We start from the raw sequence: 14,256 nt of genomic DNA, 5'->3' as shown, positions 1-14,256 counted from the left end.
AACTTCTTCACAAACAAGTGTGACTACTGTACATTGATTCATATATCCTTCTCTGGATAAAATGGCAAAAGGCAAGAGCTTAGTTCGCCCTGGGAGAACTTAAATGAAGCACTGATCTGCTTTATTTTCTATGCTAGAATGATGCTAGTGGCCTTTTTGAATGTCTAGAAGGAGAAATGGTAGCTATAGGTGCTGGCCCCCTGAAGTATTTTCCCCTATCCATAGAATAAGCCTCAACTTATCCAGGGGTCATGACAAAATCCATAATTTTGGCCTCCATGCCTGCCCTTGACTTACACAAGAAATCGGGTTATACTTGAGTATATACAGTATATGCAACAACAAATACATGAGAAATTAGTTTGGTGTTATGCCAGAAACAATGAGTCAACAGCATAATCCTGTGTTGGGTAAGTTCCACTGTATTCAGTGGGGCTCACTCTTTCCTTAGAATACTTATTTAAATGTTTAGAAAATCACAGACCCAAAAGCTTGTTCCAGTTAATAAATGTTTTAAGATGCGATTCAATAATTGGCACATCCCAGCAACAGCTCTGTTAGTAATAGTGACATGCATAAAAGCCAGTTCGGCTAGTTCAGGCAGCACATGAGCAGGATTGTTTCATTATCACGAGTAAGAGCTTCTGCTGCCACACACGGTGTAGTGGTGTTTGTTAGGAAAAGCCACAGCAATGAACGGAGAGGCGTAGGACTGAGAAAAATCAACTTATCTTTTACTTGAATTTGAAAGTCAACCCATCGGAAGACATGGACATACAGGAACAAAATGAAAAGAATACTGGGATCATCAACTGACATACAGCTAACTATCTTGGAGCACTACAGACCTGAGACATGGCAGCAATAGGTTTTAATAGCTAACTGAGTGATACCTGCTTCATTTGTTTTGTCAATGCAGCTATCTGAGGATATACGCCACTTCATCACGACTCCTTGCAGCAACACAGATGTACAACACAGACGTACATGTAAGAATAAGATGTGGAACTACTATTGCAGGATAAAAATTTCCAAACCTGGGCTGCTTAAAGAGATTTGCATCTGTTTTGTATTGTTCTTTCAAGGCATTACTTTGAAACGAAGAGCTTTCTTCCACCTGTAAATTAACCAAACTGGTAAACAGACAGGCAAATCTATATATATATTCTGATATCTTGTTACACACACACACACACACACACACACACACACACATATATATATATATATGTATGTATGTATGTATGTATGTATGTAACAAGATATCAGAATATGAACAAGACTCAGCCAGCGATGCCTATTGTATCTCTGATTGCCAAGGTAATTATGTGCAATAACCTGTATTGATTATTCTTCTCCAGGAATTCTGAAGGTAGCAGCTAAAAGTGCATTACACAAAAAAGAGTAATGCTTGGACTTTTGAAAAATAAACCAGTTCTATATTTCTTCTTGTGGGGAAAATTAGACTATCTTTCTTTCTTTGGCATATGCTTGCATATCTTTTTCCTGTACATGATTGCAACAGAAATATTTCTATATAAGATTGATAAAGCTATTATATCACGAAATACATTTCTCTTTCAGCACAGGATAATTAATAATCAGTTGAGTACTCCACATTTCATGTTAAAAAGCAATGTATATAAAAAGAAAGAAAAATACAGTTTATGGATGCTGCCACTTTTTAGTGTCACTTTCAACTTTCCTGCTAAAATGTCCTACTTTTTCCCATTTAGATTTGGTCACCCTTTTAAAACATTCACTAATATTCATCAACAGTGTTCATTGCATGGTGTTTCATCAATGTGTGGGTTTCATGTCTTGTATGTTAACATTTTGCTCATTCTACTGATTTCATTGGCAAGATGGACAATGTGATTCATACTGTTCATAACTATTTACTTAAGATGTCATGCATGATTATCAAACATCAGTTATTCTACAATGCAGTGAATTGATAATGTAAGATTCAGAGACTAAAATCTTGTTATTCAGGCAGGTTTTTAAAGATGAAAAATTTTGAATATTTAATCAGAGGGTGCTGTGGTTTTTAACTTTGAATATGTTTTTGATGAATTTTAACTGTGATTTTTTTTAGTGCTGCTTGTGTTTAATTACGTTTTAATGTTTGTATTTCTGTATATTTTAAATTGTATACAAATGCTTTTATGTCAAGTTGCTTTGAGTCCCCTTTGGGGAGATAAAGCAAGGTATAAATAAATATAATAAGAAGAATAAGTATGATATGCAGAGGGTGTCTGACTCTCTGGCAGCAATGTTAGGGTACACTTAAATTATCCCAATGAAAAATATAAAAAAAGGTGCCCAGGCTATTCAAAATAAATATTACAATTTTCCCCCAAAAAATAAAAATTTGGTAAACAACACAGGTAATTTTTTCATGGAGTTTTCTCAGAAAGATTTGTTCAGAGGGGGTTTCTCTTTGTCTTCTTCTGAGACCAAGAGAGTATGATTTGCCCACCATTAGGTTTCATGGCCAAGTGAGGATTTGATCTTTGGTCTCCAGAATCCGAATCCAGAGCTCGAATCACTACATCATGTTGTCTCTTAATTATTATAAGTTTTTATTGAAGTTGTTTAATGTATTGTCTCAATTTGGTTTTTATTGGATTGTATTTGGTTTGGTTTGTATTGTACCCATGTTTGTACAAACAACTTTATAGCTCCCTACTCTCCACATGGCAATACAGGCAATTCCCAAGTTATGAACAGGATAGATTCTGTAGGTTTGTTCATAAGTTGAATTTTTTTGTAAGTCGGAACAGGTACATTTTTAAAATGTAACTCCAGCCAAATATATATATATAGGGATATATAGCATAGGGAAGGCTTAGCACAGCGGATTAAACTGCCAGCTAAAGATCTTGCAGACTGAAAGATTGGCAGTTCAAGCTGCAGACCAGGTGAGGTCCCGCTGTTAGCCTAGCTTCTGCCTACCTAGCAGTTCGAAAACAGCAATGTGAGTAGATAAATAGGTACCACTTTGGCAGGGAGGTAAAAGGCGCCCCTGAAAAACATGCCAGCAATTCAATCACGAAGGCGTCCATGGACGACAAGGCATCTTGGCGTGTAAGAATAGAACAGCACCTCCCCATGGCCGAGTCAAGCACAGCCTCCAGATACCGAAAATGAAAAAAGCGGGAACACTTTACCTCTGTTTCTGTACTGTCTGTCTGTACTTGTCAATTGAATAACGGCATTGAACGTTTGCCATATATGTACCTGCAATCCGCTCTGAGTCCTCTCAGGGAGATAGAGAGGAATATAAATAAAGTATAAATAAAGTATATTATTATATTATTGTATACAGTAGAGTCTCACTTATCCAACGTAAACAGGCCAGCAGAATGTTGGATAAGCGAAAATGTTGGATAATAAGGAGGAATTAAGGAAAAGCCTACTAAACATCAAATTAGGTTATGATTTTAAAAATTAAGCACCAAAACATGTTATACAACAAATTTGACAGAAAAAGTAGTTCAATACGCAGTAATGCTATGTAGTAATTACTGTATTTACAAATTTAGCACCAAAATATAATGATATATTGAAAACATTGACTACAAAAATGCATTGGATAATCCAGAATGTTGGATAAGCGAGACTCTACTGTAGTAATAAAAGTAATAACACTATATAACAAAATTTGAAAAAAAACATCTGTCCCTGGTTTGAAAGTGTTATTTCCTAATTGTGCAGTATTTATGTGTTGTTGAAGGCTTTCATGGCCGGAATTGCTGGGTTGCTGTGAGTTTTCCGGGATGCGTGGTCATGTTCCAGAAGCATTCTCTCCTGACGTTTCACCCACGTCTATTGCAGGCATCCTTAGGTTGTGAGGTCTGTTGGAAACTAGGCAAGTGGGGTTTATATATCTGTGGAATGTTTAGGGTGGGAGAAAGAACTTTTGTCTGTTGGAGGCAGGTGTGTATGCTGCAATTGGCCACCTTGATTAGCACTGAATAGCCTTTCAGCTTCAAGGTCTGGTTGATTCCTGCCTGGGGAATCCTTTGTTTGGAGGTGTTACCTGACCCTGATTGTTTCATATTTGGAATTCCTCTGTTTTCAGAGTGTTGTTTATTTACTGTTCTGGTTGTAGAGTTATTTTTAAAAATACTGGTAGCCAGGTTTAGTATATTTTCATGGTTTTCTCCTTTCTGTTGAAATTGTCCACATGCTTGTGGATTTCAATGGCTTCTCTGTTCAGTCTGATATGACAACAGTCCTTTCTGTTGCTATAGCAGGAAGGTCCCGGCAAAAAACAAAAGTTTTTGTAGTTTAATAAACTTTTTCAACATTTTTTTAAAATGATAAAACCAATTAGGACATGGCATTTACAACCCAGGAACAAAAATCGTGTTACATAGCAAGAGTAGTAATAACAACAACTCCTCCTCTAGCCTGGAGGTCACTTCCAATTCAAAGAATCTATGGCTGCAGCCACACTGCAGAGAATGAATGCAGTTTGACACCACTTTAAACTGCCATGGAATAAGGGATTTTTAGTTTTGCAAGACGCTTGATCCTTGCAAAGGGTAGATAAAGGAGAGGGCGGCAAACTCCCAGGATCCCGTGGCAGAGCCGCGGCGTCGGCAGCAGGGCGGGAGACCGGGAGCCGAACGGGGGGAGGCTCCTTCCGCGCATCCGGGCTGGGCTCCTCCTCCGCGGCTGCCCGCGGCGATTCCGGTCCGTCCCCGCCTCCCGTTCCGTCCTCCTCTTTCTCAGCCGCTTCCTGGTCACCTGAGAAGCAGGAAGGAGCCCCAGCAACAGCGCTTGGGAGGGAGTCGCTGCCAGGGAAGATGGCTTCGCTTTTCAAGAAGAAAACGGTGGATGGTGAGTGGGGAGAATGGGCTTTGTGCTTTCCATCCCCAGCCCTTTTCAAAAAGATAGCCATCCTCATCATCATCCTCATCATCCTTATCATCCTTGAGCTCTCTGGGTTGGCTTATGGTTTAAGGAAAAGGAGTGCCAACCCTGAGAGCTCAGTGGGAATCTACACTATAGACTTAACGCAGTTTGATACCCCTCCACCTGCCATGGAACCCAGGGGGATGTCGCTTTCCAAGGATCCAGTTGGGTGGTTGTTTGTGCCAATGGGCCCTTCCACACAGCCCCTATATCCCAGAATATCAAGGCAGAAAATCCCACAATATCTGCTTTGAACGGGGTTATCTGAGTCCACACTGCCCTATATTCCAGTTCTGTGGGATTTTCTGCCTTGATATTCTGGGATATAGGGCTGTGTGGAAGGGCCCCCAGAGAGAGAGAGAGAGAAACTGGTAATAATAAGCACGACTCATGGTGTATCATCATCGTGTGTGTCAGTGTTGCTTATTGGCACACAAGGAAGCATTTCAGGCTACAGATTCATTTTCCAAAAGAGCCCTATGTGTTATTTATTTTATGTTCTGCCTTTTATATTTTATTTTTACCATGTTACTGTGTATAATTGTGTTTTTATCTTGATGTATTTTTATCTGCTGATGAAGTGTATTACGTATGTGTATTATTTCGTTCTTTTGTAATTATCTGGGCTTGGCCCCATGCTAGCGGCCCCCGAGTCCCTTCGCGGAGATGGAGCCAGGGTACAAAAATAAAGATATTATTATTATTCTGATTATTCTGCTGCTGCTGCTTCTCTGTTTATGCTGTATAATCATAAAAACCCCATCTCCTATATATGGTGGATTGGCAGCCATATGGGGATTGGTGCAGTAGAGTCTCACCTATCCGCTTATCCAACGATCTGTATTATCCAACACAGTCAATGTTTTTGTAGTCCATGTTTTCAACACATTGTGATGTTTTGGTGCTAAATTCGTAAATACAGTAATTACTGCATAGCGTTACCGTGTATTGAACTGCTTTTTCTGTCGGTTTGTTGTAAAACATGATGTTTTGGTGCTTAATTTGGAAAATCATAACGTAATTTGACATTTAACAGGCTTTTCTTTAATCCCTTCTTATTATCCAACATTTTTGCTTATCCAACCTTCCGTCGGCCCGTTTATGTTGGATAAGGGAGACTCTACTGTAGATGTCAGATAAATGCAGTTTTCTGGTTGCTTGGGAGTTGCTATTAAAATTAGGCCTCACAATATCCCCCATACCAGGCATTGGCAATCTTGGGCCCACCAGGTATTTTGGACCGCAACTCCCACAATTCCTAATAGCTATAAATTAAAATTGCATACAAGCACATACAAGTGCCATAACACATAAAATTAGAGATGAAATTACATCACATATTAAACAATATGTAGGCTGTTAGGAATTGTAGGAGTTGAAGTCCAAAACACCTGGAGGGCCCAAATTTGCCCATGCCTGCCCCATACCATAAACTATGTATTAACTTGATATTCATCCTGAAATACAGCAAGTAAAAACAAATAAAGATAAGCATATTCTAGCATAGTTTTGCTTTATTATAAGAACAGCTTTCTGAATGCAATTTTAGTTTATTTAATTTTGAGACTGCTGGTTGTTTAATTTTTGGTTAATTAAAATTAATTAATTAATTAATTAATTAATACAGTAATCTACTGTATTACACATAGAGGGCCCTTCCACACAGCCATATAACCCAGAATATCAAGGCAGATAATCCATAATATTTATTTATTTATTTATTTATTTACTATGTTTATATCCCTCCTTTCTCTACCCCAAGGGAGTCTCAAGGCAGCTTACAAATGGCACTACCTTGAACATAAAAACATGAAGTAAGATTAAATCAAAATTAATACATAGAATATTATTAAAATACATTCCAATGTTAAGACACATCATCCCAAAGCAAGGTCTAAGGCTGTTCCATAATCAAATTGCACCATTTCCAGTAAATTTATTACACTGCACTATTTTTCAATATCTGATTTGAACTGGGATATCTGAGTCCACACTGCCATATATCCCGGTTCAGTGTGGATTTTATACAGCTGTGTGGAAGGAGCCAGATAGAAACACTTCAGGTTAGTAAAACACCATGTTACTAAGTAATGTGTGTATATGTGTGTGTATATATATATATATATGTGTGTGTGTGTATCATATGATTCATGAACTGTTTTTATATTGTAGTACTTTTACATTACAGAATACATGTTGTCTGGGAATGGCCTGCGGTCTAAACATACTAGTACCTACTTATCTATGGATACGTTTGAGCTGTTAAAAATTATACATTTGGTACATGCCTGACAGTAAACATCTTTGAATACTGTGGGATGTACAGTAGAGTCTCACTTATCCAAGCTAAACGGGCCGGCAGAAGCTTGGATAAGCGAATAACTTGGATAATAAGGAGGGATTAAGGAAAAGCCTATTAAACATCAAATTAGGTTATGATTTTACAAATTAAGCACCAAAACATCCTGTTATACAACAAATTGGACAGAAAAGGTAGTTCAATGTGCAGTAATGTTATGATGTAATTACTGTATTTACGAATTTAGCACCAAAATATCATGATATATTGAAAACATTGACTACAAAAATGGCTTGGATTATCCAGAGGCTTGGATAAGCGAGGCTTGGATTAGTGAGACTCTACTGTATTTTCATGTGGGCATGCATGGGATTGCAGAGTTCATGGAGAAGGATGCTTTCAGTTATTGATTAATTTTTATGTTGTTAATTTTATGTACTGCTTTTATATCGCATAATAATATATATCATGTTCTATAGATTTTTAAATTGGACTTTTTATAATGTGTTGTTTTAATCTTAACTGATGTTGTCATTGTTTAATATGTGATGTAATTTTACCTCTAATTTTATGGCAGTTGTATTTGCTTGTATGTGATTTTAATTTATAGCTATAAGTTAGTGTTTAGTTATTATGATTTTTTTCTATTATATGTCTGCCATTAATATGTTGTAAACCGCCTTGAGTCTATAAGCCACCCTGAGTCCTTCTGGAGATGGTGGTGAGGTATAAATAAAGTTAAGATTAATAATAATAATAATTAATTAATTATAAGTATGACACAGCAAACAGCATATCTATCTTGTTTGCTGTGTCCGTGCCAAATGATCTCAGCCGGCATTTGGAAACAATAGACATTGACAAAATCACGATCTGCCAACTGCAAAAGGCCACCCTACTGGGATCTGCACACATCATCCGAAAATACATCACACAGTCCTAGACACTTGGGAAGTGTTCGACTTGTGATTTTGTGATACGAAATCCAGCATATCTATCTTGTTTGCTGTGTCATAAATAATAATAATAATAATAATAATAATAATAATAATAATAATAATAATAATAATAATTGGAATGACCTACGGTCTAAACATAGACTATGAGTATCTTTGCTACTTAACTATTTATAAATGTGGGCTGTGTGTACATGCCTGAATGTAGACATCCTTGAATATAGTGAGATTCACTTTCATGCTCAACTAATGGAGAAGGATGCTATTAGTTACTCACAAATATGGCAGGCTTCTTACCAGCTCCTTTTTCAGTTCTGAGAAATGATTAGAAATATTTTTTCAATGAGTTTGAAAAAAATGATTTTTTTTCAAGCAGTGCACCAAAGAAAGACACCAAGAGGCACTGATTCATTGAAACATGTATTGCTTTTTCCACATCAAGAAATGCCAGAGCACATCAGTGCTGGCACAGACTGGGAAAGCTGGTTCCGAAGTGGAACAAAAGCTCTTCCTGTTCCCTTTGAAATGATGCCTTTTCAATTGTATAATTGTATATTGATAGATACAAAGACTGTCTCTTCATTGTTTCCTAAAAATAATTATGTGATGGGTGTACACGCATACTTTCACCTACTATAGATTGAGTATCCCATATCCAAAATGCTTAAGGCTAGAAATATTTTGGATTTTTTTTTCAGAGTTTGGAATATTTGTGTATTCATAATGAAATATCTTGGAGATGGAACTCAAGTCTAAATATAACATTCAATTGTGTTTCATATACACCTTCAACAGGGCCGTAGCCAGAAAAAAATTTCGGGAGGGGTTTTGAAAATTTCGGGGGGGGGGGGGGGGTGGGGGTTGAACCCCTAGCACACACCTCTCCCCGCTACAAACCTGTCAATATCTGCTTGAAATAGTGCCTGGAAGGACTCTTAATGTTTTGCATCTCATAGGCTTAGCATGGGGATTTGGTTAACCAGTTAAAATTCATGAGTAAACCAGGTTTTTTTATAACCTGAAAAATTTCGGGGGGGGGGGTTGAACCCCTAAAACCGCCCACTCGCTACAGGCCTGACCTTCAACATATAGCCTGGAAGTAATGTTATACATAATATGTTAGGTATTTTTGTGCATGAAACAAAGTATGTGTACATTGAATCACCAGAAAGCAAAGGTATCACTATCTCAGCCACACTTGTGGACAATTTTGAAGCATTTTGAATTTTTTTGATGCCTGGATGGATTTCTAAAACAGCAACAGCTACAGAAAAAAAAAAATAGAAATACAGTAGAGTCTCACTTATCCAACATTCGCTTATCCAACATTCTGGATTATCCAACGCATTTTTTTACTCAATGTTGTCAATATATCGTGATTTTTTGGTGCTAAATTCATAAATACAGTAATTACTACGTAGCATTACTGCATATTGAACTACTTTTTCTGTCAAATTTGTTGTATAACATGATGTTTTGGTGCTTAATTTGTAAAATCATAACCTAATTTGATGTTGAATAGGCTTCTCCTTCATCTCTCCTTGTTATCCAACATATTCGCTTATCCAACGTTCTGCCGGCCCGTTTATGTTGGATAAGTGAGACTACTGTACATTGAGAGATTTTTTGTTATTTCATGTCAGAAGAATGCTTTTAGTACCAAAAGGGTTACGAATCTGTTTTTTGGTCAGCTTCAGATTTGGTTTGGTTATCTGGAGTGCTGATTCAGAAAATTGCATTAGATAGACCACATTAACTCTAATTTCTGATACAGAACATATTCTACCCAATAGTGACCATCTTCTTACCCACTGAAATAATCTAGAGCCAATGTGGTCTATGCAATGCAATTTTCTGAATCAGCACTCCAAATAACCTCAGGAACAGGCTTAAAAATGAAGACACAAAGGTGCTCCCACTTTTAGGCACCACATGGAACTGCTTTGCTCAGGGGGAAGGAGGAGGAAGAGAAGCAGCAGTCAGAAGGCTTGTTGTCACACCTTTCATGGATAATCCGCCTCTCCCCTCCCGACATCCCTTTTTCCTTGGCACTATAAGAGGGTGTAATAACGGTGAGGCTGCAAACCATATTTTAGTTCTTGGGGACCATTGCATTAAAACAAGTGTCTGGGTATTTGGGTGGGGGGCAGGGGTGCCAGGGCTAAAGCAAATTACACATTTAGTGACAATAGGAATGTGAACTTAAATTTTCTACAATTGTGTACAATTGGATTTTAAATTTAACACTGTTGTGTTTACTGTCCCACAGACATTTATATTGTATTATGTGTTTTTTATTTATATGATGCCTTTCTTACAGGATGGGACCCAAAATGACTTCCAAAATTAGTTTTTTTTTCAGTAGGTTACAGTAAAAAAATTAAAATCATGTTCTTGAATTATTTTAAAATCAATATAATCAGATTGCAAGGTCCTAATAGGAGAAGAAGAAGAAGAAGAAGAAGAAGAAGAAGACGAAGAAGGCGACGACGACGACGACTTTATTTGCATTCCACCCTATCCCCCCAAGGGGACTCGGTGCGGATTCCAGCAAACACAAACACGAAGGCAAACATTCAATGCCTCTGCTTAAAAACCTCCAAAGAAGGGCCTTCCGCTGAAGTTAGAACATAGGCTCCCAGAAATTTTGGGGCCCTTTTATACCTATACCATCATAGTGCTAACTGAAGTTATCCATTATCATCTATGTGAAATATTTGTAGGTTGTGTTATTCATCACAAATCAAAATGTAGTTTTTCATTTCATTTTGAAATTATATATATATATAATTCAATGTACTATTGGTGCTTTTCAAGAATAATGGCTCTTAGAATAATTCACAGCAATTGGTCTATATACATAGCTACAAGCAGATTATGTCACCCTCACTCTGGGAAATTATAATGGTATGATTCATCCTGTGGATTCATGAGAATTATAGTTTGATAAGGCACTAGAATTCTCTACCTGAGATTTCTAAATCCCAAACTGCAAACCCCAGATGACTTTGTGTAGAAATTCAAATAGAATCCTAGCACTACAATGGTATAAGTATAGAAGGGAATAGAAAGGTCAGGTTTGTCTCATCATTTTGTTTCTTTCCCTCCCCTCTTTCCCAGCTGTTGACAAAGGATAAAGGGAGGAAAAACAGATATGTTTCCACTTCTCTGCCAATTGTGCATTTTGCTCCCACACTCCTATTAGCAGATGATTAGCAGATGCCACAAATGTGTATTATCTTTTTCTGCTATTCATTTGCATGTGCTTGAAGGAGCCATTGAGTGGTTTGAGTGTTATGGGTGCATATACCTTGGTGGAATTTATGCAAATTGGTGGTCATTGGTATGGAATCATGAGATTTGTAGTTTGGTGAGGCACCAGCACTAACTGTCATATAAGGCTAAAGACCATATAGAATCATGGAGTTGAAAGAGACCACATGGGCCATGCACTCCAATCCCCTGCCATGCAGGAAAAGCACAATTAAACCTACAGTTCACATTAATTCTATAGCATTGAGCCATGGCAAATAAAGTGGGATCATTTTACAGCATAGATATTCTCTCAAGGCCCTTCCACACAGCCATATAACCCAGAATATCAAGGCAGGAAGGTCCACAATATCTGTGTTGAACTGGGATATATGGCAGTGTGGACTCAGATAACCCAGTTCAAAGCAGATATTGTAGGATTTCCTGCCTTGATAGCCTGGATTATATGGCTGTGTGGAAGGGCCCTTCCTGGATAACAGGATTCACATCTCTACTTAGTAAGCTATGGAAATCCCATGGTGTGACCTTGGGGCAAGTCACACTTTCTCAGCAATGGCAAGCCTCTTCTGAAAATTTCTCTAGAAAATCCCTTGATAGGTTTGCCTTAGGGTTGCCATAGGTTGAAAATGACTTGAAGACATGCACAACAATGACAACAGAGACTTCCTACATATATTTCCCCCACCCTTTTTAAATTTATATTCTAGCCGTTTCCAATTAAAGACTCAAGGCAGTTTAAAACAATTGAAACATATAAAAGATAAAAAGCAATTAAACCATCATAATATTAAGAGAAGTTTAAACACATTGAAAACAACCATACATAAAAACCCAGCAGATTATATAAGGCTTTGACTCCGTAAAATAAAATTTCAAAGGCCCGCATGAATAAAAAGATTTTTGAAAAACTTGTGGAAAGGTAGTAAGGAGGGTCCTTATCAGGCATTTGGGGAAGGAGTTCCAGAAGTGGAGGTGTCCACTGAGAAGGTCCTGCATTATATGAGTCTATGCTGACCATAGATGGGACCCAAATGTACCTGTCAGGATCTCTGCAGAAAATTTCAAAACATGAACAGGATTGTATGGGAGAGTTTGGCCCTCAGATAACCAGGACCTGAGCCATATAAGGGCATTATTGGTCATTGCCTGTGCTTTGAATTCTGCCTGGAGATGGACAGAAATGGAAACATTCAATGTGTTACACAGTAACAAATAAAGCAAATTTAACAGCATTAAAATAATTATAAAAAGTACTACTGACAACAAAGAAAACCCATCAGAAGGACAATGTAAGAGCTGTATCAGTAAAAAGAAGGAATTTTATTTCTTAGGAGATAAGTTTATTATGTTTGTTTTTTGGGACCTTGATTCATTTTTAAACCATCCTTATGCTGTGTTAACTTGGAATTCAAGCAAGATCTGAATTCCATGGCTGGGTGGGTCTCTAGTTGTATACCTTCAAGTCGTTTCTAATTTATGGCAATCCTATGGCAGGGTTTTCTGGGTGAGATATGGTCAGAGAACACCCTTTGACCATCTTCTGAAGCTAAGATAGTGTGACTTGCCTATGGTTACCCAGTGGGCTTCTGTGACCAACTGGGGATATGAAATCTTGTCTCCAGAGACATAACCCAACATTCAAATTATCATACCACAATTGAATAGTCTAGAACTTGTGAAGCTGAACAGGACATATGTTCCTCTTGGCCATTAAATTATTTTTGTGGTGTTGATTTTAATAAATAACCTGATCTGTCTCAATGGCTTTTGAATTCACAGACAGACTTTGACATGGGCAGACAGACTGACAGACAGACAGACAGACCCCACCTTTATCTCTACACAGAGCCCATGTTGATACAACATTTTTTACCCATAAACTGGGCAAGGAGACCAAGGTTTGAATTCTTGTTCATCAATGGAAAACCACTGGTAAAGTGATAGTCACATTCTGTAAAAGGAAGGCAAATGCCTTCTGAACATATCTTGCCCCCCCCCCCCCCCGATGATAGGTTAATAAGTTGGAAAGGCACACAATGATACCAAATAGGCCAAGATCTAGTGAATATATATTCTGAATTATCTTTAATCAGACTGTCAATTTTTTTAGTCATGCCTTTGGATCATTTGCCAAATTATTGGTTGTTGTAGAGGACATTTCCTATGTTCCAGTATGGCAATGAAAAGCATTAGTAGCTTTGGGAATAACAGATTTAAATGTGTGTGTTACATCTGAATTTACTGGGATCGTTATTATAGTCCTTGGCTTTGCGTCCTGTTGTACTACTTACATTTTTTCCACTTTTGGCATATAATCAAATGGCTCACATATAACTGCAGAAGCAATTCTATTGGCACAAGTCCAAATGAACTCCATGGGCCTATTCTTCAGGCAAGGAGGGAAGGATCCAACACTGCCATTCTTGCCCCCTCCCTCTGCCCGATATTGGATCCTTCCTTCCTTGCAGGCCCAGGCAGCGGGGAACTGCATTCAAGAAGGAGATTACAAACAGGGCTCTGCCAGCAGCCTCCTCAAGAGCAGGTAAGAAAGGAAGGGTTCAACACTGAGCAAATTGAGAGGATGGGAAGGGAGGCATTGGAGTCTTCCTTCCTTGCCTGAGATTGAGGAGGCTGATGCTGCAAATGCCCCATTCGTAGGCCCAGTCGACAGAAGGGAATGCCTCTGTTGAAAGGAGACTACAAATGGGGCTCTGACAGAACAGCCTCCTCAAGACCAGGCAAGGAAGGAAAAACCCAGTGCCTCCTTTCCCACCCCTTCCCCTTGCCCAGCGTTGGACTTTT

At 38.1% G+C, this 14,256-nt stretch overlaps 1 protein-coding gene across 2 annotated transcripts in view; it reads left to right on the top strand.

Annotated features, from left to right (window-relative positions):
* Positions 1-775: 775 nt before the first annotated feature.
* chmp2b (charged multivesicular body protein 2B) overlaps positions 776-14,256 on the top strand; it is a 32,925-nt gene continuing 19,444 nt past the window's right edge. The window contains exon 1 of one of the 2 annotated variants that reach the window (XM_062974971.1): positions 776-989. In XM_062974971.1, the coding sequence (XP_062831041.1) occupies positions 914-989 (76 nt within the window). In that variant the 5' untranslated portion in view covers positions 776-913. Of the gene's footprint in view, positions 990-4,542; positions 4,852-14,256 lie in introns of those variants that run through there. The other variant, XM_003219125.4, reaches the window with a different exon arrangement.

This window comes from Anolis carolinensis, chromosome 3 (assembly GCF_035594765.1).
Source record: "Anolis carolinensis isolate JA03-04 chromosome 3, rAnoCar3.1.pri, whole genome shotgun sequence".
In the NCBI taxonomy this organism is placed as follows: Eukaryota; Metazoa; Chordata; class Lepidosauria; order Squamata; family Dactyloidae; genus Anolis; species Anolis carolinensis.
Note: the sequence above shows the minus strand (reverse complement) of the source record. Positions and strands in the feature narration are given on the sequence as shown.